Raw genomic sequence first — 27,823 nt, forward strand, 5'->3', positions numbered from 1 at the left:
CTCTGGAGACTCCTTTGCATTCGTGACCTCATGTTCTCACCTTTAACAGTTTGTATGCAGCATCATGTCACACTTTTTGTGTATAAATATATAGAATAACATGGATCAACTCCAATGCACATACTGCAATGGCAAACTGAGTTTCAAAATCCTATACAGGCTTTGGGCTTCTTTTCTTTTTTCCATCACATTGGAGACTCAATAATGTTGGGGGGGGGGGGGAGACATCAGAGCACAAAGAGACATGCACTATATGGGGGGGGGGAGCAGTTTGTTGTGTCAGAAAAACATTCCTGTTTCATGATCCATAAAATAACAACCTTGTGCTCAGCAAACACACCTTGAAAAAACAAATCATCAATAGGGAAATAAGATCAAATCAGGCCTTTTTGTTTTTCAACTACATCTCAGCCCCACCATGATACATAGTTTTTAGAATATATGCCAAAACAATGAGAGATTTTCTTCTAGTTCGAACTCAAACTCTCAAATCCCAAAGATTCTTAGCAAATCATGAACACACCTCTGCACTGTTCCAACAGTAGCTATATGATCCATAACCCTTAGTATATATGAACTACAATGACTTCACATGCAGCTAAGGATAACACCTTTAAGATTTCTTCCATACACAATGTGACCGTGAAGATTGATCCTGTGCCACCTGCTGACAACCTTGGGAAAGTCTATTGAATTGCTAAAAAAAAAAAAATTGAATACTAATAATTGACAACTCGTGAGGACCTGTCAATTACAGCAGAGGTGTCAACTCTTTCTGAAAAATCAGATATCTTTTTGGTGTTGTAGTAGAAGGTTAAACAAGCCTCTCTGATTTGTGAGATATTCGTAATAGCCTACAGAGATGCATACAACATGCAATCCTTTCTTTGATGGAGCTTTGAAACCTCCTTAATTTTGATTGGTTAATTTCTAGCACCTCTGTCTGTTGCAATGGTTTCAAGGCTCATAAAAAAGAGTCAAGGCATATTTTAGGTTATGTTTGGCCAGCTGTCCACAGGAACATTAGAATGTTACTCCAGATGAAGAAACACTACACGTCACAAGGTTAAGTCTCTCACTGCCAGATGCACATGTATGCTGTGTAAAATGGGAAAACATTTTGATGATGTGATTGTGAGGGCCGGGTCATGGCTCTTTGTATTTACCGTTATCAACAGCCAGCATGGTGGTGACAAGTTCCAACTTGATCTGCTTCGAGCCGTCTTGCTTGTGCTGGAGGGTGGTCGTGGACAGTCCGGGTAGGTTGAAATCTGCGAGGCTGCCGCGGGTCAGCGCCGAGGCGTTGGCTGCCGTGGCCAAGATTGGCTGAGAGCCAGTCAGTGTATCCGTGGTCAGTATGTAGCGCGGGGCGGGGCTGCTGTCGCCGTGGTGATCGCCGCCCAGGAGGGGGAGGTGGTGGTCATTCTCGGGGGACACAGGGAGCATCTCGTCTAGCCCGTCAGAGTCGAAGTTGCTGTCCAGATCATCTGCTGGAGACATAGACGGAAACCAAAATGACGACATGCGCAGAGAGCTCTGTTCTCTCCCCAAGCAGGCTTTATGTAACATGCCATTGTACAAAGCACACTGCATCGTAAGAGACTGTCGTGCTGAAACAGGGAAAAACAATTCCTGACAAATGCAGATTTCAATCCACAAACATGGTTCAATTTCCATGAACTCTGCTTTTCCAAATTCATGAGTATGTACGCCCATGATTTTTTATCATGGCTACTTCTAAAACACTGATCAATTCAGTGCTTATTTACGTCGATGTAGGGCAATTTGTCAATCAGTTGCAACTCTGCTTTTGTTTTTGACCAGGAAATGACATGACTATAGATGCATTAGTAGGAAGTGAATCGTCCATCATGCCTATAAAGAGCTTGCTTCGAAAAGGCGCTAAATCCATCATTTTTCAATGGATTTAGCGCCTTTTGGTTGCAAGCTCTTGCATGTAATGCTTGCTAATCCACGACAGCTACTAGTATCTCCAGGTACAGATTAAGCTTATGCATTTGTGATATAAAGGCACGTCACTAATCCGGGTGTCCTTGGCATCTGAATGTTTACATTGCATGCATTACAATGCCACTAGAACATGCCACTGCTTTGTCATTTTATGATTTCCCTAGATAAATGCAACTACTCGCATACAATTTTCAAATCCCATACATTGACAAAACACATTAAAGAGAACATTCAGGTATTGTCCTGAATTCTTGCCACGTATACAATAAAGAAATTTTTTTAAAAATCTGAATTGCTTCTCTGGTGGTAATGTGGGGAGAAAAAAAAGAGAGTATGGATACAAGATGCAATCAACAAACTACGGTACATCCAAGTAAGATGACCTTTTATCTAGCCTTTCTACTGAACATGTAGTAAGAGTTTCTCTTCTGTCATCCATGACTGAGCAGAGGAGAATCCCCAAAGGAGCAGAGGTCATGGACTGAAGACTTTAGCTCCATCGAACTACTGGAGGCCTCACAGCGACTCAGAAACCAAGGCGACTTCAGTCCGTTCACACACACCCGAAGGTAGCAGCCTTTGAAAATCGATTTTTGCATTGCAATACATTGCAATTCGTGTCTGTACACAAATAAAAAATCGCAAACTCTGAACGACACACACTGCGATGTAAAAATCTTGCAAAGAAACCATCGATTTATTCCAGAAGGCAACTCCTCTTACTAGGTCTGCACACTCAGGAGCCTGGGGGCATGCTCTGGTCATCATTCAGGCATGCATAGTCTGGAGATTCATAGTGCTTCACATTTTTCCCAACAACTGATTTTCTTTCTTTTTTGTTTTTGTCGTGTGTGAACGGTAGCAAACAAAATAAATTTTCACATCGTGGTGCACAAACCGATCATTGCTGAGTGTGAGTGGTGATATAATGTAGGTGTAAGCGCCATCGCAGAGCAAACCTACCCTCCTGCTTGATGTCCTTCATGAGGGGAGAGCTTGGCTCGCTGATCATGGAGTAGCTGTGCTCTGTGGTGATCTGGGGCGACGGCGAGGATGGGGCATCCCCGCACGCGATCTTGTCGGACAGGAGGGGGTCATCGTCGAACAGGTAGTCGTACTCGTAGTAGCTGGATGAAGACGAGATGCCTTCTAGGTGGTCAGTCATTGGCTGGACATTGGTAATAGATAAGAGAGAATGGAAGACCAAACTTTATAAACTCTCATCGTAGACAACAACACAGGAAGTATTTGTAATAGAAAGTCTAAAATTCTGGGAAAAGACATTGTATCCATGTAATATGACACAGTCAAGTTGGACACAGTCCTTGTGAGAAGAATGAAATGTCGTATCATGCGACCATGAGACACAATAGATTTTTATCTTATCCATGGAATGATAGAATCATGATTTATACGTAAATCCACAAATGTTCAGCTGAATTCTAAACAAAGAAGGGAGAAAGAAACACTGCAGTATGTCCCTAAACTGTATGTTGCTACATTTTGTAAAATTCTCAAGACTCAAAGCCCACAGTTTCAGTCTATTTTGAGGGCACATTTTTCTCCTTTTACCAGGAAGATAGATGTATACAACAGGGCAGCCAGAAACTTCCCATTCTTTCGTACAGAAAACAAACATTAACAAAGACTGAGAAAACATACAAATTCATCAGAAATCACACAAAATATAAGAGTGGGTGATGCTCTACAGAAAGAAGCGGGCTACTGCCAGACACAGTCCGGAAAAGGAAACAGCAACATTGTATGCTTTCATAACAAAGAATGCTTGTTCAGCTAGTATACAGGTAGTCCTCTTGAGTCTACAATCCTTGGTGAAGTCAAAATTTGCAAAAGAGGGGTAAAGAAGAGGGAAAGGAGATGAAAGTGACACTACGCTTGATGAAGACTTTCTTCAGCTGCAGTTTTTGGGGTGTGTACCGCTGATCCTTATCTTTAATAGTAACATATGAGAAACAGTCAGAGCTATATAGAGGGACTGCACGTTTTGCAAACAAGATGAGTTCTAGTGTCATGCAAATTCAGAGTCAACATTACTTTTGCGGACTTCATTCAGCCAGTCACATCCGATGAAAGTTCATGGTGAGGACACTGTAGGTACACATTAAAGCATGGCAGTTTAATTTGGGCCTTACACCAACACTTTCCATTAGCTACTTTTTTCATCTTCTCCTTGGAACTAGAGAGCTGTGCACTCTAATTCAAAACAGATTGGAAATCCAAGAATATTTTATATCCAAGTTTGCAACATGTTCCTATTCATAGACTCCTGAAGAAAATGTCTTTCATAATGCAGTACTTTGGGGAAAATATTGTAAGGTCTTTCAAGGTCCACTTTTGTAGAATGGCATTCATCCCCAAGGTTATATTGGTGCTGAGAGATTTTCATGACATTTACGTTTAATGAGTCCGGTGGCATAGTTCATTGTTTCATCTCCAGAGTTATTACATTCTCTTACATTTAACATAAAATTACTTGCGCTAGAAGAGAAGAACTCAATGATATTGTGTCATTTTCTTCACAATTAGAGAAAAGCAAATTAATCACAAATGACAACTTAGGTAAATATTTTGGCTCCTGTTGCGCAACAAGGTGCAGACAAGAAGTTACACATCATCTTCCTTCCTGCTCTGTTTGACTTGGCCTACACCCTCTTCCCCCTCCTCCCCCCCCCCCCCCCCCCCTCCCAACAGCAATACCCTGGGCAAATCTCAGTTCTCCCTAATAACTAGTCTTCAATTTCAGTCTTAAACATGCTGCCGAGACATTGATAACCAGAACTGATAGAGTTGATTACTTCAAACTAAAGTGACCTCTTCGTGTGCTTTTGTAAATGTCAGTCACACGAGTTATGGCAAGTTTCAGCTCAATTCCAGTTGTTCCACCTCAGCACATGAGAGAGAGCGTATAACCCGTGTACTGAAATCCAGTGGAGAAAGTCTACCGTGGTGAAAATTTTTTCAAGACTTTCTAACTCTTAACTGCCATTGTGGCATAATGTTGCAAACAGCCCACAAAGAACCCTATCGCATCAGTCATGTCGCGAGCATCTTGCGACAGGATGCGTCTAATTCGGGACGAGAGATGAACCAGCTGCGTGCCCTCCGTGACATCACAGGAAGCCATCGACGAGTCGGGTCAGACGTGCCGTTGACAACCACAGAGCGAAGCAGCTCCTCTACAGCCACAACAACTGTTGTGTTGCCAAAAACTATCACTGATACTGAAACGGTGGAAAGTTCAACATTCATACGCTCAACACATGCTAGCTCCCACACATTCTACACAAAGGCACAAGCACCTTAACTCAAAAACTGAATTGTCACGCATCACTCTTTATACCGGTACCTTAAATGACAAGCCACATTTGAAATGTCATAAGGTCAACCAGTTGAGCAAAAAATTGTGGCAGCATGTTGCGTCAAACAAGGTTCGAGTCTACCAGTCAATCAGTGAGGCACATGACTGAGGCACTATTCCATGCTTTGGTGACAATGCCAAAATTTTGGCTTGACATTGTCATGACGAATACATACATTTGCCAAGTTATGGTTAAATGATTTCAGAAGGAGAAGCTCCTCATGAATGGCTCATCTGGCATGTTTCTAACCTTTGCACTAGACTGCTTCATACTAAATATCACCTTGATCATCTTTCCATTCTTCTCCTACTGTGGATTTAAAGTGAATTGTGAAACAAAGCATAGAAAGCAAAATGGTATTAACAAGTTCAACAACAACTAACATTTCCCGAGTTTAATGATGGCTCCACTCAAGACAAGATCAGGATCCATTTAATAGATACCGGGTACTAAGATAGCTTTTTAAATAAGAAGGGAATACTGTAAAGCAGGATATTCTGTGGCATGAAATTTTCGCGAATTGCCACTGGCATTCAGAGCAAATAGGTGTAGAAGAACTTTTGCATACATTTTAATTTCATGAATTTGGGCTATCATGAAATTTATGAAATTTAAAATGCATGCCAACATCTATGGTTTTACAGTACCAAGGCTTTGCATTCATCCATATGAACAAATAAAAGTAATTTTTCAAAGAGTCATTAAAAAAATAACATAGGGCAGTCTAGTGAATCAATCATTGCCATATTTTGTAGCTGACTTCTGAAATTAGCTGGCTTCTTAGATTTGTCAAGCTAATTTCTTTGAGTTCAATGGTGTTATCAATTGTACAATAATTACAAGGTAACCACACAACTAGTTATAATGTATACCATTTTTTGTCTTAAACCTACACAAGTCGATGAGATGGATCTAGTGCACTGTAGACAAAAGGGGATTTTGGAATACAAACTCAGCTTTTGTAATGTGAATTGATATTCAAAATACTGATAAGAACCAAGAGGCTAGGCTCAACTCAAAACAAGAGGAATAAGAACTTTGAGAGCATTCACGAGCTTGTCTGAACGCAGCTCTCAAACTCGGCAAAGACAAACACAAGAGCACCAGCCAGCTTTATGGTAAACTATCACCAAGTGTGGGTCGTTTGGAGTGGGGAAATAAATCAACATTTATTACAAATAAATATTGGCCAAATCAAAATCCTTGGAGGGCTCATCACTATCAAGGTGTCAACTGAAGTCAAAGGCACACAATTATTTCACCTTGTGCCAAATTTATTTGGACTTCCTTATCAGTATTTTTTTATGTCATTCAGGTGTAGATCGTGAAGGTTCTCCCAATTAAGATTTTCAATGTATTGATATTCACTTGGCCTCTTTCTTATCTCAAACCCATTCATATCTCTAGATTCCATCAATTATAATATGTCAGGCATTTGAAATATAATGCAATCATTAAATAATAAGACTGAGTGAGACTCTTAAAGGAATTTAAATCTTTTGTAATTTTAGTATTAAAGTCCAATTCACTAAGTAGCCCCACATCTCTACACCCTACAAACTTGTCTTTTACATGGGCCTTTCTTTCACAATAATACAATGATTTTGAACAATCATTTTTTATTTTGAGTATATGCGAATATTTTGTATTACATGGATTTGTTGTATCTTTTTATGAAAAAAAAAAGTGATATTGGAAATAAAACTTGATTTGAAGTGATTAAAAATAAAATGATACACACAACTGCAGTATCCCTGCCAATTATCCACAACAGCCTCATCCTGCAATCTGTCCTTGATAAGTGTGGTAAAACAGAATACCACCGCCATATGTTTGAATTCTCAGCATTTCACACCTGCACTATAAATATCAAACGCCCACCCTGTCTTTCTACGCTAGTGTCTGAACAAAATAAGCTTTCCGTTTCCCGTTTCACACACAGACATTCAGTGTATTGGCCAGTGAGGCGAGAGGAAAAAATGTACAGCCAAACAGAGTTAACCACAAGCCACAGATGGGGAGGGGGGGGGTGCATAGTAGTACAATAATATGTCATTATTCTACATTTCTGCTACACCAAAAAAGGTAAACAACATCAACTGGGAATTAATTATGGCTACGGCACCAGCAGGTATTCTACCACTGAAAATACACACACACACACACACCACAGATGTCTAACCACACACAAAAATATATCGCTTTGATACATCCATGTACATTCCAGTTTGTTTTATAGTCAGAAATTAATATTTCAGAACATTCAGAGATATCATAAATGACAGGAGTGTTTTCAATTCCCACTGGCCAGATGGACTATTCCTGAGGACCTTGTTTTGACTTTAATATCAAATATATTGCTAATGCTTGAAATCTGGTTTGCCTTCATTAATTATTGCTATGAAAGGCAAGTATAAGGCAAGCTCTCTGATTAGAAAGAACAAAAAATCTCCACCTACAGTATAGTATACATGCATAATCAAGACATAAATTCATTCTATCAACACAGCATGTCTACAGACTACCGAGATATCTTGAAGACTTTGGCCAACGTTTCAGCAACAACACGCACACAAATGTGTGTACATCCTCAAGCATTCAGTCATTCAGTAAATTCCATATCCCCACACAAGACGTGTGCAGGAAAGCTGGCATGCGCAACATGTACACAATTGTACATCCTGCACGTAGAACTGCGTTAGTTGTTCATTATTGAGACGTAAATTCACAACTTACTGCAATGTAGATATTTTGAGGCTGACAAGATGAGGTATGAAACATACACTATTCGCATATCCCTGCATAAAATAGTAAAAAGGTTCTAAGATAAAGCACATTCTTGCTTCATCGTCAGAAAGAGGAAATTCAAGACATTGTTTAATGCTGCATTGGCCATTCGTCTTGACATTACGTATCAGACTACTGTAAAACACGATATATTCGCGGCATGAAAATTTCGCGAATTGGAGCCAACGGCCTTTCTCACAGCATGATACTTATGCGACTTGCCACTGGCATCCAATGCATATTGTGTAGGTAAGAACTTTCGCGTGCAGTTTAATTTCGCGAGTACTGCAGCTCGCGAAATTCGCGAAATTAAAATGCATGCGAACATTCCTCGTTTTACAGTATATGCAGGGCTTTTCACAATGAGTACTTTCATCATAACCCTCAGTAATGAGGCCGATACTTATATTTCACAAGGAAAAGCCATAATGGCAAGTGACTGAGTAAATGAAATATAATTATGGACTTCCTTTCAGCTCTATAATGGCAGTTTCATCATATTCTGATACTCTGAACTTACTTAAGACATACGAAATGGACCTCTCAATGTTGTATGCATCATACAGTCCTTTTAAATACTCACATAGAGTTTTGCACATTTTGACCAGTTGCAGTATGCTGCCATCCTTGCTGTACTGAACTGAGATTTCATAATACTTGAAGAGTTTGTTTGCAAAAACCGATAAGTCCATTTTTGAAGATTTGGAAGTACGGTCTCTGTCATAAAGTACAAAATAATACCTTTTAAATGATATATTGGTCACTACATATAAAGGTACATTTTTGAAGTTATGGTCAAAAGAAGCAAAAATTTTGTTATTCTCTTTATTTTTCTTGACCTTTAATGGCAAATATCTCCATTTGACAAATATGGACTTATCGGTTTTTGCAAACAAACTCTTCACTTCAATACCTGTTGTTAAATCATTAAATACTTGAGGGTGAAAATTTTAAAAACTTAATATTTTACTTGTCAGACCATTATCTGCACATATATGGCATTCCTTATATATTACATCAGTTTTCTAGTGTAATAATTGAGCATAATGTTTGAAGACCAAAATTACAACAAAAACAAATTAAAAATATTTCATAATTGCAGATCTCCAACTAATACAATGCTTACAGTACAATCAAATCACAATTGCGAAACTCAGAATGTATGGGAGCAGGGAATGAAATAATGATTAACACCTGTCCACCTGTTCTTGATTGTTTTCCTCACAGTCACAGTTTGCTGGGCTGGCCAGTGGGTGACAAATTAATGAATGTTGATTTTACAGCAGGGCTCTGTTTCTATACCTAATAGGCCCGTTCACAAACAACGAAAATTGAAATTTCAATCGCGATCCAAATTTCGATTTTTTTTTCCGACCGTTCATACACAGGGAAAAACCGCACTTCGCAGCAAGGAAAGAACGATCAGTGGCCAAACTGCGCATGCGCGAATCTTGCATGACCGAAGACTGACCCCGCAGTCCCAATAGAGTTTCGCACGCGCTACGAACGATGGGATTAAAAATACCGATTTCCAAATCTCGATCGCGCTCACACACACGACGCTTGGCAAAATAATCGCGATTATTCTGAAAAACCGCACTAATAGTGCGAGTTGGATCGCGATAAGGATCGCAGTAATTAGTGAGATTTTTCTGTCCACACTGGAAAAAATTTCGAAATTTTGATTGCGATAAGAAAATCAATTTTTAAATCGCACTTTTTCCCTTGTGTGTGAACGGGCCTATTGTGTATTCTGCACTTAATATCATGGAGAGGGAAAGAGGGTGTGTATGTGTGTGGGTGGGTGGTTGTTGGGGGGGGGAAGGGGTGGTTGTGGGTTTTTTGTGTGTGTGTGTGTGTTTTTGGTTTTTTTTTTGGGGGGGGGGGGTTGAGGGAGAGGTAAAGAAAGCATTTCAATTCCACCATGCTCGATCTGCAGCATGCACCCAAAGCCCAATCCACCCCTTTTCAACCCACTGTGTATTCTGGAAATTTTGAAGCATGTGTGTACTGTATGCTGCAGGGCCTACATGCATACACTGTACACAAGTAGGCTCCAGGAAGAAACAGGTGTGCATCTGTTTACATTTTCACACGCTGTATGTTCAATCAAGAAACCATCTTTGCACACTGTTTAATATGCTTGTATGGGAGGGCCTATGGAGAAAGATGCAATACATGATAGTTAATACAAGCACCACTTGTAGTACAGCTCAATGTGTCGGTAGTCCTTTCTGGGTATAGTACACACCTCTTTTTCTTGGTGACTGTAGGCACGGGAAGTCCTTAGTATAAATTTACAATGTTGGTTAGATTTATACGGTCTAGTCCTTTTCCAAACAGTATTTTGTAGTAGACTAAATATAAACCCTGTCTGCATGCCTACTATTGGTTTCCTGTAGGGGTCCTACTCCTTGAGAGCCGAGTTCTGGTAAAGCAACAAACTTTGTTTGGGAGCAGTGATTTAAATATGTTCACTTCAGATGCATATGTGTAGGTCAAAGTTGTATCACAAAACATCCTACCTTATAAAATTTTTGCAATAAAGCCTAAAACATAAGGATATATCACTATCTTTCTCATTAAACCATACCTGTTGACGATTTAGTCTGGAAACACTTTTATTATAACTATTGTTCAATTTTGTATATTTAACAATTAGGTCTAATGTACGTAATATCAATTATACTGGTTCTAACTCACATTTTAGAAATGTTTTGAAGCACTAAAGCTGGGTTTTTGTTTCATCTGCAAATGGTAGATTATGCCTCTAAAAAGGAGTCCTTACTACATACTACTACCCTTTTATCACACATTTGTTTGAGTCTCATTTTCACATCCACTTTATATGTAATTCTCACCTTCTATAGTTATCGGAATTATTCTTATATTGTTCCAGACACTATGAACCACTTACTACTAACATTGTATTCTGTTCTTGTAGCTGGTTGACACTATTCTGATGATAAAATATGGCAGAACACTTAATAGGGGGGGGGGGAAAAATCTTAAAGCAGCACAGATCGAGCTATTAAAAAGCAGTGCCCTCAGCATCTTTCTGAGATTAAAACTCCAGTGTCACATTTAATTATGGCATCCACCAGGAACAGTTGTCTTCCAAGACACTGACTGATCACCGAGGAGTATCTGTCACAGTGTGGTACTGTTGGAGGGGTTTTTTGACATAGGAGATCCTTCACAAGCCCAATCTACATGTATGACTGTAATCAACGCTCACAAAAGCAATGTTTCTGTTTCCCTGTAGAGAGTACAGGATGGAGGCATGGCAGACGAGAAATATATACGAAACCACAGACATACATAGGCCTACACTGTCTGGATTCGGCAACTTTGAAAGTTTATTCTAAGAATACGACAGAGATTCAACCGTTCAGGGTCACAATATGAAGTCTGGAGGCAGTAGGCCTACATGTACACATCATGTAGGTAACCTTGATTGATATACTGTATGAGCTGAAATTTTCGCGTACAGATATTTTCGCGAATTGCTACTCGAGGACATTTTCGCAAATTGCTACTCGAGGACATTTTCGCATGTTGTTAATTTCACGGTTGCGAGGGTCTAACTGAACTTACTTATTTGCGCGCTGTTATTTTCGCATGTTGTTATTTTCGCGGTTCAAAGGCATTTCGAGAAATTCGCGAAAATAAAACCACCATGAAAATTTCAGCTCATACAGTATGTTATTCACTTCAGCTATATACACTGTAATCTTACGGCCATATGTGTTATTTGAAAATCCATCATGAAACATGTGTACATAGTAACATACCACAGACACAGTACTAAAATTCTTTGGGTATAAGCATGAACATGATATCAAAACTCTTGCAGCTTTGATAGAAGCAATACTTCCATTTGCTGGAGGTCTTCCGTATATCCTCATGCAATATGTGATATTTTTAATTCTGAATGTGGCTCTTGTCAATCGCACGTGGATATACAGGACATACTTGTGAAATTCCATTCCTATTGAAGGCCCCACCCACTCTCCAATCTTCAACCCTCGCTCACAAAGAATACCCATCCACTGTAACCTCCCGAATAGGTCTTCTCTCACAGACCTGATAAACTATGCGACTTCTAAAGAAGCCACTTTTGTGAATGGGTATGATTTTCCAAATAGTGTGAATTTCCAAATCAGTGATTACCTGCATCCCACCCCTTTCAATTCGAAAGCTTCCAGTAAGCACTAATCCAGTCTTCAAATAGACTTGAATGCACCATTCAAATTTACACTCTCCCACTGACAAAGTACACCGTACATAGACGAACACAAACACACACACATACAGAACTTATGAATAAATGCCCTCCATGCAGTTCATGCAAGGGTCAAGCTGGAACTACTTCCACAATTTGATGAATATTCATAAAGGGGTGGGGTACCTTCTTGGCCAGAGATGGAAATCTGCTGCCAGAGATGGAAATCTGCTACCAGTCAGTATTTCTTCTTCCAATCAGTTAAATATATAAGTGCAAGTGTATGATACATGTTTGCCTTTAACCAGCTCTGGAACATCTACACTGGCAGCCATAGAATACATAACCAAATTTGGTAGATTAAAAATGACAACAGACATTGAATCTCGTTGGCAAACAATTATACATTTTGTTTTTTAAGAGTTCCTTCCATGCTTCATAGCAGATTTTTGATGTGAAAGAAACCTGGAATATTCCATTCGCTAAGGGGGTTCGAGCAGGAAAGGGCCAGGATAGGTCAAAACCCAGACAGCTTGGAGTGCCTTGCTGTGCTGAGCTTGACAAAAACACAAGAAAAAAAAAACAGTGGCAATTGAGGTCAAATCTGACACAAGAGTGCTGAGGTCAGTGGAATTTCATGGGAAAGCTGCAGTTGGTATGCCACAGCTCTGATGCAAAATGTGAATGTTCAGAATGATCCAGAGAGACCAACCTTGCAAGAAAATAGTCTGATGCAACATGTCCCAGCCTAAAGCTACATGTAAAAATCAGTGTTGAACTTGCAGAATTTATGTAAGTTATTGAGCGTCCACCTTCCGCGTTATGCAATAGCAACTGACCTCTAGCAAAGCTATGGAAGTAGTTCACTAAAACCTTACTGACTCATTCGCTTCCAGAGGAAATGTCTCTCTCGTATGTATTGACTGTTAGTTTAATCTCTTGGTTTTCAAGAAACAAAGGTTTGTTACATTCACCTTGCCACTGTAGGTTACTCATGGGCAACCACACACATCTACATTGTAACATGAATGTTTTGAGTTTTGTTGGTTGTTTAGTTTTTTGGGCAGGAATAATTATATAATATTGACTGGCCTCGAGGGAGATACCAGAAATATTGCCCAAACTGAAAGAATATTGCCCGAGTCGAAGACGAGGGCAATATTCTTTCAGTGCGGGCAATATTTATCTGGTATCTCCCTCAAGGCCAGTCAATATCATAATTATTACCTATCCCCTAGGTAAATTAAGAAAATATGTGAATACAGCTATACACTATGATATAGATCAAGCCATATTTGACTACCTGTAGATCATCACCAACATGTCGAATAATTGAAAAATTGTTCATCAATGTATATCATTCAACTCCAACTTCAAAGATACATTTGTAGTTGTAACAGGCGAACTTCAAACATCTGAACGCCTTTACACTTTATTTTTGCTTCTGTTTCAATTGGGAGAGTTGTAATAACTGATGGTCACTGTGCAGTTTGTCATTGTTTGACGCGTCGTGCTGCTGGAACTAGTGGAAGTGGTCGACCTTGTATGAGTTGATTTATCGGCGTTCTTCTGCGGTGCGTGTAATCGACACGCAGCGAATTCCTTGAATGTTTTCTCTTCGCGGTCGATCGGAATGTTTACATGAGGTGGGAAGAGAAGGAGTGGAATCTCTCTTCCCATCTCCCTGTTTTACAGTGCACTCCCGTTATAACGAACACGCGGTTATAACAAAAATCTGGTTATAACAAAGTAAAAATTTGGGCTGCAATGTCATACACTCTATGTATTTCTATCGTTTATTTGTTCGGTTATAACAAAATTCCGATATGACGAAAGAATAACTGCCGGTCCCGAGGATTTCGTTATAACGGGAGCCCACTGTATATGTAAAACCCCGGATGCTCGTAATATGCTCTAATATCGCCCGCTGAACTCCCGACCCTGCAAAATAACAACTGTAATTGCCTCGCAAAACTACCTCGTATAGGTAATAATACCTGATGTAGGCCTACATACTAATGATGCAAAGCAACATGTGGTTTCTGTCCTTTTAAACACAGACTTGTCCAACACACACTAACAACCAACAAGGATGACGAAAATAACAGATGCAGCTGTAGGCATACATCACTGCCTCTAAATTCAGAATTCTTCTTCTCCCGTTAGATGTTGCAGCATTTCCCACGATACTTTTACTTCTGTCATCACATTTGAGCTCCTGCAATATGATATAAACAAGAACTTCACCAAATTTGAAACCATTTAGGTCCTAAAAAAACGACGACATTTTTTTGAAAGATATGAGAAAAAAAAAAAAAACAAAGATAAGAGTTTGAATGGTTGATCACACACATCATGGGATGTTCTTGATGGTGTCGACTGACTATTAATTGAATTGAAAAAGTATGTTAACAGCTTTTATGCTGCAGACTGTTTACCAATAAAAGAAGGTCATTGGAACAGGAGACTGACTGATTCAATAATTTTGTTTCCTGAGGTAAAATGATTATGGTACACCCAACACATAGTGTAAATGAGAGAGCACTTTGGTTTCTGTGCGTGGTTCTTGTCTGCACTGGCATGAAATGAATGCAAAAGTCATTCATCTCAAGCCCACACAAGCAGAAAAGTCGTGTCAGCCAATACTTCATGCTTATCTCACGTACATTGTACTTACGCAGTCTTTTTCATAAGTTTGTAATACAAATGTGTGGGTATGTATGCCCACATGAGTATAAGTTCTACATGTATATATCACACACTCCATCTGTCTGAAGTACTTCACCCAACAATACTGCCATCTGTTCAATATTTGTCTCGAGAGGAATTTGATGCAAAGTGAAAGTTACAGGTTCCATAAAAAAGGACATCCCAGTATAAACATGATGCTACACTAGATCATGAAACAGCCCATACTATGCAAGTCTGAAGATACATATTTCATAGAGAATGTTTACACTGTAACTCTAACATTTCTTACACTATCTTTCAAAACTTATAGCTGATCAATATTTCACTTGAGCCAACCGTTTCTGTCAAACAGTTTGACTATCCTTTCTAACAGTCTATATATCACTGTCCTCAATATATATGCAATTTAACTGAAACACAAGACTATCAACTCCAATCAATTGAATAATGGACATAAAAGATGAACAGAGTGCTGATTTGAAGCTGACTCAAGCACTGCCTGCAAGAAGTAATCAAGAAGTATGTAGGCCCTGCAGCATTTCACAAGACTTGTTTATTGCTCATGAGAAAAGGGTCTGAAAAGAGTGTGCTCGAAAGCATGAGGTATGGCAGCTGAGACTAGACTTGAACTTGGTGTGACTCCTCCCTTCAGCAGGTAGCCTTCACCTCCCATGATAACTGACCTCCAGTTGACCACCCCTGACCCTCTGTAGAACCCATCTCAATTCCTCACCAGTGTTCATCCCATAATATCTCATACTGTGATCGCATCTCACATAATAGGACAGGACATCCAATGCGATCCTACAAGATCAGGGTACAGGGGATTACATTACCATAGATATTGCAGTCTACCCAATCACTGCAACAGATAGCACGGGGCATTGCAAGGGTGTACAATAAATATTATTACTATGACTGGGCAGTATAATATTCATTGTACACCCAATGCCCAATGCTATCTGTTGCAGTATAATATGGCAGGACATCCTATACAAGTCCTATTTGATCTATTTAAAGGTTCAAGTACAGAGCATACTACAATGAATGCCCAATCACTGCACTTGCCAAAAAGCGAGTTTTATTTGCCCCTGGTACATGTATGTAAATGGGCTACAAATGTGGGTTTGTAGGACTCTCATCACACATTGGTATAACAGCATGGTCATCATGCAGCAGCGAGCTAATAACTAATGAAATGCAGAAGGTTACATACCCAGTACCATAAGTATTTTTCTTCTGTGAAAAACAAGGTAATAAACACCTAGAACGGAAAGAATTGATAACTCTTGTAGCTCATTACAAATATGAAATATGAGCAGCATTCAGTAGCTTCCCTTTATCACAACTCAATATGATGTGCCCTACACCTTCTAAACCTCAGAGTAAGCCATAACCTCACTGATAAATTTCATAGATCTATCAAAGCAGTATGATGAAAATTAAATACTGAAGCACCACTTTAACAACCCCCACATGGATAATGCTGGTAAAAGGAACACCCTCAGACTCATCTGAAGGAATAGAATTACAGATAAAATCACTGCATTGCTTACCGCCAGCAGAGGGTAGTCGGATAATAAATGCAGGTAGTGAGCGAGGACACGCCATTTCCGTAAAACCTCTTAAGAAATGAGATGCATGAATACGGGCAATCCATATCAATGTGTCGGAAATGGTGTTGTACACTGCAGATCAGTGTCAAATTTCCCCACAAAAGCTTCACAGAGTCTCTTGGTGCTGCATTACCGACGGTACCCATATTATAATTGTACAGTAAAAGAAGTGTAAGGAAGCAAAACCTACCGCAAAATACTGTAAGCCACTCACTATGAAAAAAAAAAAGAACAATCAAAATGCAGGCAAACAATTACAGCAAACAAACATCGAAGACATCTTAAATATCATATTGCTCAGCAATGAGCCATAAAGGGATGTCCAAGGAAACCAGGGGGCTCTTTCCCTTAGCTCTAAAATCAATCCTATGTTCAATTCAACTGATCTTAGGAACAATTTTGCGACCAATCAGTCCTCATAGGTAAGTAACTGTTTCACTACGCCATTTGGGAGCAATATCTTGCACCCACCTTACTACATTCTGGAATAGGCCTACATCTTGAAAGTCTATAGATGTATCCTTCCCAACTAGATCTGATTTGAATCTGTCCCAACTTTGAAATCATTGTTTGGCTCCTAGTTCCCATGTTCGTGAAAAAGGCCCCAGGTCTGCTGAAGAGGACACAGGGTCAAACCTCGAGTTTTATCAGGATTACAGCTTAAAAGAGGTGAAAGAAAAAGATTACAATAGCTGCATCACAGAATTACAAGTGCACAGCAACCAACATCCCTCCTCGCCAAACTTGCCTCCACCCACACCCTTCAAAACATTTCCATATGAATACAGGTTAGGGTCTCAACTACTTTCAAGGCAAACATCAGAGACTTCCGTCAGACCAGGGTCTTCCTTTCCTTTGCATACATACGGCCATAGAAATGGGATTCAAAACGTGGCCAGCAGTTCATCAGCTCCTTCAGGAGATACTGTAGGGGGCAGATGAGCTGCTGGAGGGGGGCATTGTTTACCCCCTCATGCCATTCGGTAAACAACATGTTTCCAGCCAACCAGGAATGGAGGAAACTATGGTGTTTTAGTACAAATATGGCTTTGCCCATTGTTTGGTCTCCACCCAGCAACACTCTCTTACCCAAACCAGTCTACCATTTCGCTTTTGCCTCTCATTCTTCTAAAAAGAAAGCTGTATCTTTACTTGTACTGGAGATCTCTTTTGAAAGTGAATCTTGTCTCATTCAACTGATGACAGAGATAGAGAACAGAGCTGTCGACTATTTTTTTTTTCAGAGATACCAATGCTATCATTTTATTTTTGAAACTTCATTCTCTTCAGTATCAACATTTGTACATCTGAGGTTCCATCTCTGTACTTGCATGCTTGAAGATCTACACCTGCACAACGTTATAACATTCCACAAGAGAAAGTGTTGCCAGTCAAGAAGTGTCTCTACTGCAAACACAAACTAATCTGGGCCCCATTTTATCAACAGATATAATTTAATATTCGATAGTAAATTCCCTTACCACACAGGCTGTCATAGACTTTTATTCGACAGAAATCAACTATATATAATCAATTCTAACTCTTCATAAAACAGGGCCATGGACTTAAAAAACACAGCAATGTGGGTGACTTTGGGGCTGATTTCACTTCATCTGATTTCATTTTCTGTGAATAAATGTAAGGAATCAAGCAGGGAAGGGCGCCAAATAAAGAGATCCGAGTGTTTTGTATTAAACCATGTTATATTTATTGACATAAGTTTAAGACCATCTGTCACTCTATTTGATCACACCTACTCTGACAAGACATTTCCTGTACAATCAATGCCACTGAATTATTCATTTGCCCTTGCCCATATGTAGACACATGATCAATAAAAACTTGATTTATGTCTCACAGCTACCCCCCCCCCCCCTCCTTTCCACCCAGGCATTGATATCCCATGTCTCTCATTTCATGCTGAAAATGCAAAACACGCTGGCAGTGAGCGAATGCTTTTGCTGTGCTTACAAAAAATGAGTTGTTATGCCTACATGTATGTCTTTTAACGAGCTGCATTCATAGTGAAACATCCTTAGAGAGGGGTAATATTTCTATGATATGAAGATTTGCTAATATACAAACCAGACAATTTCCACAAACAATAATTGGGCATTTTTCCTCCCTCTTCCTCCCCCACCTCCATTAACAATTATATTATGACATGGGATATGAAATAGACTTGCCTATCTCTCTCACACTTCATTTATGTACATATATTCTATATAACTTATCTACAGAGCCATTCAAATAATATGTCTATGTACACAATCCTCTACAAATCCGCATTCCTTTGATATACAACTTTTAGTACACCGCCCATTAATTCAACAGCAAGCTCAGACGGTTATAATACATCCGACCAGGAAAATATCAAGCATTGCAACCTTTGGCAATTTTACAACCATCAAGCAAACAGGAAGTTTGTTTTGTGAAGTTCATGTCCTCTGATCTTGAAATATTTTAGAATGCACCTTACTTGACTTGAAATATTACGAAACTAAAAAATGCTTGTTCCTTTGCAGCATAGGAGTATATAATTCAAAGGTACTCGAAGAGAAGTTAGAATTTCTTCATGACACACTAACAAGGCTTGACAAGGGCAAGGCTAGACAAGGGCAATGCATGACTTCATGATCCTGTACAGCTCACATATGATTAGTTACCATGGCAACCTGGGGAATAGATCCTTGTCCACAGGGACTGCACTCATCACCAAACAATGCACTGGAAGAATGCATAAAGAACCAAATAAATGAATGACTGGATCATAACTTGAAATACAGTCAAGTCAGCACTAAATATCACTGGGCTGTCACATACAATGACCTTGATTATCTCTGCCTGAGATAATCCTCCTTGAAGTAAGACTAGCAATCCATATGAAGTCTGCACAACGAGATATGACTCACTGCCGTATACTATGTAGCAAATCTTTGCCCAGCCTATCGACGATTATGTCTGATTAAAAGCTTTTGTATAATATGTGATAAACACAACCAACTACTCATTAACCTTGGCACATGTCATGCATCTAACGCTGTAACAATCATATATATATATAGATATATTTTTTTTTTATAATACCGTACTATCAATGTGGTTCTGCGTGTATGTGGGAAGTACATGCCTATGGTCCAGGATCACATTTTCTTCAGTCAATCAGTTCTGTCACGCTTGAAGAAACAGAAATGATTGCAGATTTAATATTGTTTTCTCCGTTATACACACTGCTATTACCCTACCTTTTCAATGTGCTTTGGATTCATGACACAGCCACTGGGCACAGCTACAATGTGTGTATGCAACACGCAATATGATAATTTTTTTTTTTCTTTCTCTCTCTTTCTCTTATATTCAATTGACTGGCAACTAGAGAGTAACATTCCATGAATGAGCACATGTTAACACCTCTGAATGACACCACTAGATATGAAGGCCAAACTGAGAAATTAACCACAATTGTATTTGTAACAGCATCACTACTCCAACAAACAACTACATACAATTGCATCACTGTGTATTCATCTTACAGAATAATAATGGATGTCCCATATGTTTGGTGCTTGTGACAAAGGCCTATCTGATAGCAGCTGGTGATCTAGTTATTTGTGTATGGCATCATTGTCTATATTCTTTCCACACTGTAAAGACCCTACAATCCTCTGGAGTGAGGCTGTATAGCATACATGTTAAGTTCAAGGTTCCAGGTATTACCCTTCTGCATTGAATGGGGGGTACTAACAGTGCTTTATGCCTGCATCACAATTTAGCATGTGTGGGACTGGTGTGTGATTCACAAGGCTTTATCTCTTTTGTTGAGCAACCCTCGCACAGCTGTTCAATTCCCTGAAACTGATATCATAGCAAACAATCTCCCCTGAGCACAATTGCCAGCAGATCTAAACTGGGAAACAAATACAATGACTGCAAGCACAAAACGCCCAATTTGCATAATTATTGGGGTTTTTTTTTCCAAGTTTATCTTTTTAAAATACACTTTTGGCAATACATTTGTGGGTCGAGGCAACTTGACATACACTACATAACACACACAATATTTGGAAATCAATTGTCAGATGGCCTAATGTTCCATGACTGATGTCAAAAATGTAACATCATTGAACAAGGCTGAGTCTTAATTGTCTGTATGATGTTGTGATAATATGAGTTTCCTGTAGGTCCTAGTGTTTAAAGGGATAGTACAGTATTGGTGGAGATGAGAATTGGGCTTCAACTTTTTGCGAGATACCAAGAAAGCACTTATGATATACTAGTAGGCGTAGTACAAAGCATACCATTTTAAGAGGAATTCAAAGTTTATTTAATGAAAATCGGGTTTGGAATGACTGAAACATCCAAAAACAAAGTAAAACAAAGCGATCGTAACAAAGTGTGGGTCCCACACTTTATTAGAATCGCTCTTTTTTGGATATCTCAGCCATTTCAAAACCAATTTTCATCGAATAAACGTTGAATTCCTCATAGAATTACATGCTCTTTCATATTTATCATAAAACTATACAATCCCTTTAAAGTTAAGCAGTTCTAGTAATTTTTTTTCCCCCAAAAGCCCTTATACATGTATTTGCACAAGGCATGTTATCTCACAAAATCAATGTGATCATCACACGTTATGGTATGACATATACCCATACCATATCATGCAGATTTTTGTTGTTGTTGTTTTGTTTTGTGGGGGAGTGGGGAGATGAATCCTGATAAAGTTACTTCTGTTCAGAGCTGCTACTTTATAGGCCTACAAAAACACTTTAAATTATGCCCATCACTATTGTCCTTTTTCTCTAAGACCTAAAAATCATTGTAAGTTACTATACAGTAAGCATCACAGTATGCAGCACAGTATGGGTTAATAAAACAAAGGTCACCAACTCTTGACCTGCTTTAGCCTGTCTTGTTGCAGCAAATTTCCTGTGGCTATTATCTTGAATCAATCTAATGAAAGGTATATACGCAAATGTCTTATTCACTTCTGTAAGATCCTGAGCTAGCTAATTCAAGTAGAGCAGAAAATCCACTTAGAGCATATCCTTTCATTTCTTACAGATGAAACAGTTAATCAAAATATGCAAGCACGGGTAAAAGCATGGTTATATCTCAGAGTCTTGTATAAAGCATTGGTTTACACTCTACTGGAGGTCCCAATCGTCATTAAACCATAACATTCTGCATTATGCAATAAGTTGAATACCAATAGCTAGAATTACGGGATGCTGCAAGAGAGGACTGAATTAGTCACAACTCAGAATACAATCAATTAAATGAACTCAACCATGTAAAGAATCACGAAAAGTGAATGAGGACAATACCAGAAATAACAGCAAGCTCCAACATGGGATTTGATTCGGTTGTACGAAAACAGTCAACCCTTACAGCCAAGGGTTCAGACCCATAGCAACAGCTATGCTTGATGAGGAACTACAGCATCTTTTTAGAAGATATATGAACTCTATATTCAGTTCATAGCTACAATGTACAGTTTGTAGCTGGGAGTGGAGAATGGCTTTAAGTGACTATGTTACCCTCCCCTCCCCCCCCTATAAAAAAACAACAACAACAACCGAAAAAAACAAAACAAAACACCAATCAACTCTTATACACACTACATAAATGAATAAACAAAAATGCAACAGAACTTTCCTGGACTGTAGATTTCAAATTATTTTTTTTAGGACAAAAGGTCAAGATGACAGAGTAACGTACAACGTATATGCTAGTAGTTGACTCAAGGCATCAAAGGGTGGGGCGCTTCTATGGGTGCAAGCAACAAGTACTACACAAATGAGCCGCCAAAGGAGGGGCCTTTCTATGAATTATCGGCACTCTTCAGACAGTGATGCTTATTAGCAGTGCTCTTCTCTCAATGGTCACCCTCTTCCAAGCTTAGATGTCGACAAATACCGGTGAAAGATCACTGCCCAATGAAGTACATTTGTATTCGAGGGACCCACCTCCATCTCGGCAGACGATAGTTAAGTCTTTGATGCAGAAGGCTTTGGTGTATGCATACTTTTTACATTAGGCCCGTTCACAAACAACGAAAATCGAAATTTCAATCGCGATCCAAATTTCGATTTTTTTTTCCGACCGTTCATAAACAGGGAAAAATCGCACTTCGCAGCAAGGAAAGAACGATCAGTGGCCAAACTGCGCATGCGCGAATCTTGCATGACCGAAGACTGACCCCGCCGCAGTCCCAATAGAGTTTCGCACGCGCTACGAACGATGGGATTAAAAATACCGATTTCCGAATCTCGATCGCGCTCACACACACGACGCTTGGCAAAATAATCGCGATTATTCTGAAAAATCGCACTAATAGTGCGAGTTGGATCGCGATAAGGATCGCGGTAATTAGTGAAATTTTTCTGTCCACACTGGAAAAAATTTCGAAATTTCGATCGCGATAAGAAAATCGATTTTTAAATCGCACTTTTTGCCTTGTGTGTGAACGGGCCTAATATGAAGGAGATATACAGTACTTCAAGCACTCAATTTCCCGACATGAATCATATATCCATACATGCCTTGACATAATTATGGCACTGAACTCTTTCCAAGGAAAACTTCTGTAAGTTTGGGCTACATATTCTGACAGAATATTTTCATTTAGTTCACAGACTTTAAGTCATTTAAAAAAGAATAGGGTGCCTAGGTGTGTTGAAAAAAATATGATCAGTTCTTTTTGTATGAATTACAGTCTACAATACCCTGTATTTCAACAGCATGGTATCATAAATTATGTGACCTTGATAACGTAACAAGACATTTTGTTATGTCAAAACTTGTCAGATGACTATTGGCATGTGAAACTCATGTGCAACATGCACAGTTTTCTTCCAGTTATTCATACTGGTAGCCAAAACAAGACTATCAAAATCTTGTTCTTATTTGGCAAACGATGTTTCTCACCTTAGAACTTTCCTCAGAGTTTTTTTACTTATTTTTTTTTCTTTGTGTGTGTGTGTCTTAAAGTAGAACAAAGTAATGCCATTTTTTCTATTTGTCATAAATTCTACTGACCCAGTCACTTAGAAAGATATAAACACATGAAAGTTAAACCATAGCTGTACAGACAAATCAAAGCAGTCAGACTGTAGACAGCCATAAGCATCTAGAGAGTAATACAACTTTTACAATCATTACAGTAGACCCATAAACATCTGTTCACTCGTGTAGAACTTCAAACCAAAGTTTACAACTGTACAAGCGAAGTGAACTCCCTTTAAACAAACATTAACTATTCTCATGCGAGAAGTCGAGCAGTCCATATTTTTGCATTCTTTTTTCTGTAGTGACATAGTTTTTCTTTTTTATTCCATATTGTAGCAGTCATACCAGGAAGGCCAATCTTGTCAGTAAGTTGTCACTAAAAATTGGTAAAGAGCAACTCAGCTTGCCAAAAAGCTTTCCTGACATGCAATCATATCAAACAGGGTGACAGTAGGGGCCTAAATAATGCTGCTTGTTCACTGTGCCTCCGAAAGACCCCTGATATGTGAGTGTATGGGTAGGTATGTGTGTGTGTGTGTGTGTGTGTGTGTGTGTGTGTGTGTGTGCGCGCGCACAGCAGCACTGGAATAGAGGATGTGCTAAACAATCTGCCTGCATTCAGAATAAGAAAATCTAAAATAGCTCTCAACTTACCGGTACCAGTTTTGTTGCTATTCTTTCCTAGAAAAGACTTCAAAATTGAGTTCCCCTCCATTCAACCCCCCTCCCCCCCCCCCAAAAAAAAAAAAAAAAATAATAATAATAATAATAAAAAAATTAAAAAATTTAAAAAAAAATCACATGCTCAGGTCTTTCTGTCTTCTTGGCAGATTGACAACAGCCCTTTTTCTTTTTATTAAAAAAAAAATCAGCCATTTTCTGGATACTAACAGAGAGCTACTAGCAAAGAGCCAAAACACTGACTATCGAACAGAGAGGGAAAGGCCTCAGGTACATTGTTACACATACCCAAGTCCTTCGAAGGAACCCCTTGACATTCCTCTAGAGAATGAAGCTAAATTTTGTACACCCCATGCCATGGCATGGTCGGCTGCCAAGCATGCAAAACCTTATATTAGCTCCTGATGGGGAACAGGTCAGGTGCATCTTATAGGCCTACAGTACCTGTGATACCATAAGTTCTATTGTCTTTCCAGCAGTAAGACATTCGGCATACATACAAACAAGGCTATCAATGCAGGGCTTGGGTAAATCATGAAGCCATTGTCAGATTGGGGGGGGGGGGGAAGCGACTCTGTAAACTGACCAGTGAGTGGACTCTGGGAACACAGGTTTTGTTATAGGCCTACTACATCTGCATCTCATCATGAAAAAGTTAAGTTTTTGTTGTTTGTTCTTTTCTTTCCTTTTCTTATATGGGGTAGACCGTGACCAAAAAGCACAGGTACCACACACTAAGAGCATTACCTCTTTTTTTTTTTCCCTTTGGTAGTGCTTGCTGAAAAGTGACCAAGTTCAAGTGACCTGAGAAGTAGCTGGATAAAAGAGGATGGGTGGGGTCGAAGCACAAACACACACACTGAGGTATTGAGAGGTTTACCATTTACTCCATTGACCAGGGGATGTTAAAACCAACTGTGCAGCAAACAATTAACTCTTGGTGAATGTACACTTTCATGATTTTCTAGAATACTAGCCATGAGTGCGGGTGGGGGATTAAAGAGAGCAAAAGATCCTCTCTTTGATGAAAGTAAAGGGTAGGTATCCATGACAAAGACAGGGAAGGCCTATTACCTCATTACTGGTAGAAGACACTGGGCGACAAAGACCATCACCACAAGGCTTCTTACAGAACAGATTAAATTCTAAAGATACTCAAAGCCACTTTAGAATCAATAGCGTGCCCCATACAATCCCATAGCTTCTCAAGCAAGGCCTAGATAAAGAGTAATGTCCTGAGATTGATACTGTCTTTTCAATGTATGAAAATCAGGGCAGGTTAGAGAAAGTGTCCTGGTATTAAAAAGCCAGAGCCTTTATGCACTTCACTCTCACTATCTATGACATGATCATCACTCTGTTCATGTATTACCCAATGTCTTTAGATACAAAGTATACTGTAGCTACAGCACCTTATCATTTCTAGAATGTTAGTGTTATCACCATATCATACAGCGAAGACATCACAGTCAACAAATTTATGGAGTCTCGTCAGCAGAAAATCATTGGGGAAATGAAAGAAATACTCAAATACATATTTCTCTGTCATTTTATTCTTAATAAGACAGCAAATTCCAGTGTATGCCCAAAGTCGATGGGTATCTGAACATAATGTATTTATCTGTTCACGCATAATTTCACAGCACTAGGATGTGTTTGGACAGCCCAATTCTCATCATTGTCACTGCTCAAAATCTATGACATTCTTTTCCTGAATTGTATGACGTGAAGGTCTACTAGCAAAGAATGGTGGTCTCACAATATTTCAATCATCTAATTCTTTATCTTAAATGGCAGCACATTTCATAATTCAGGGTGGGGTATTGTACTGCCTGGTTTGTCTAAAATATTTTTGAGCAGTTCATTTTGGATGACCAACAATTTATTACAATACAGAATGTTTTCTTAGTAAGATCTCCACCAATGAAACGATGCTTTCTATGATAGCAAATACAAGTCTGTGTCATGTATTCCAGGAATATTTCTGGTTTTGCAGTATGTGTGTGCTTGTGTCCATGTACAATTGTACTATGTACAATGTCTGGGTATGTGTGTGGGTGTCTCCATCTATGTATATATGTGTACATATTTTCATATGTCTGTGAGAGTAAAGATTATGCATCTGTTCTTTGCAAGTTTCTGTGTTTGGTTAGTGTGTGTTTCACTCTCAGTGAAGCACCGGGCGTGTCAGTCTGCGAAAGTGCATGAGTGTGGGAGGTGAAAGGGAGGGGAGCAGCCTAAAAATGTACTTGAACATACTCTTCTATTCTAAAAGTGCCCTCCAAATGTCAAGGTGTCACAAGGAATTAACCTCACCCCCTCTCAACCCCCTCTCCTGCCCCTCTCCACTCTGGTTTAAAGCCCCCACTCTCTCACAAAATAAGAGATATGCACTCCCATTCTCAAGAAATCTGACTGACTCAACAAAAGATGAACCTCCACGAATGAATATCATCCTGGAAGACGTTCTTGGGAAATGTACATCGTTTGCAGAAATGTACCCAAACAAAGATTTTTGGAAAATTTTTGTGCTGGAGTGACAAGCAAACCTTGGAATTGAGTAACAGAAGGCAAAACTAGGGAGTGCAAGTACAATACGGTGAAGACAGATGTATTACAAATAAAAAGAATAACTTATTAGCTGTCATTATTTATGCAAATATTTGAATCTATCTACTTTCCCTTTATAAGGCACTACACACCTCCTTTTACACTCACATCCCCAAGGAATGTTGAGCTCATTATCACATTAAGCATGAGAAAGGAATAGGGAGTTGTCTGTAAAAATGTAAACATATGGGACCCTTGGCCACACCCCTTTTAGCCAAGAGGGAGGAATATTTTTGTAATGTCCTTGTTTGAGAACAATTTTTTCATTATATTACTTACAACTGAGCCACTTGTTCTGTGAACAGACCATGAATGGCACTGATAATGGTGACATCTCCTTTTCTTTTTTACTTGGTGTTGTGGAGCAGCCTCGGTATTAAATGCAAAGATCAAGATCTGTGATTTGTTTGTAGTCTGCGGTTGACATTTGGAAGCCATTTACTGTGAAGACCAGATTGTGAACTTCAAAACTCCTACACAACGCTTCCATCAAAAACATTTGATGACTGCAGCCCACTCACCCTGCAAATTGTAAACACTTGCTGGTGTAAGCCCAGTAGTAAAGCAATCACAGACAAACCATTTCAAGCAATTATTTCACACAAGCAGTGCCTGTTTGGAGTTTTCTGATGACAGGATCTCAAACAGTCCATACCTTCTTGAGAATTTTAGTATACAGAGTACAAGGGAGAAAAAGAGAAGAAATCAAAATAACCCTTGAACAAGCAGTTCACATTCCTGAACGGCCTTCCAACTTGAACTTTTCAAGATCTCCAAGAAAGTACACAATCAACCCATGGATTTGTCAGTTACACGTGGCATAAGGTCAAATTGTCTAGTTTATGATA

At 39.2% G+C, this 27,823-nt stretch overlaps 1 protein-coding gene across 1 annotated transcript in view; it reads right to left on the reverse strand.

Annotated features, from left to right (window-relative positions):
* LOC140228603 (cyclic AMP-responsive element-binding protein 3-like protein 1) overlaps positions 1–27,823 on the reverse strand; it is a 51,951-nt gene that overhangs the window by 15,441 nt on the left and 8,687 nt on the right. The window contains exons 2-3 of the mRNA XM_072308838.1: positions 2,935–3,139; positions 1,167–1,487 (exon numbers count right to left, since the gene is read on the reverse strand). Of these exons, the coding sequence (XP_072164939.1) occupies positions 1,167–1,487; positions 2,935–3,139 (526 nt within the window). The remainder of the gene's footprint in view (positions 1–1,166; positions 1,488–2,934; positions 3,140–27,823) is intronic.

This window comes from Diadema setosum, chromosome 5, assembly GCF_964275005.1.
Source record: "Diadema setosum chromosome 5, eeDiaSeto1, whole genome shotgun sequence".
NCBI lineage: Eukaryota > Metazoa > Echinodermata > Echinoidea > Diadematoida > Diadematidae > Diadema > Diadema setosum.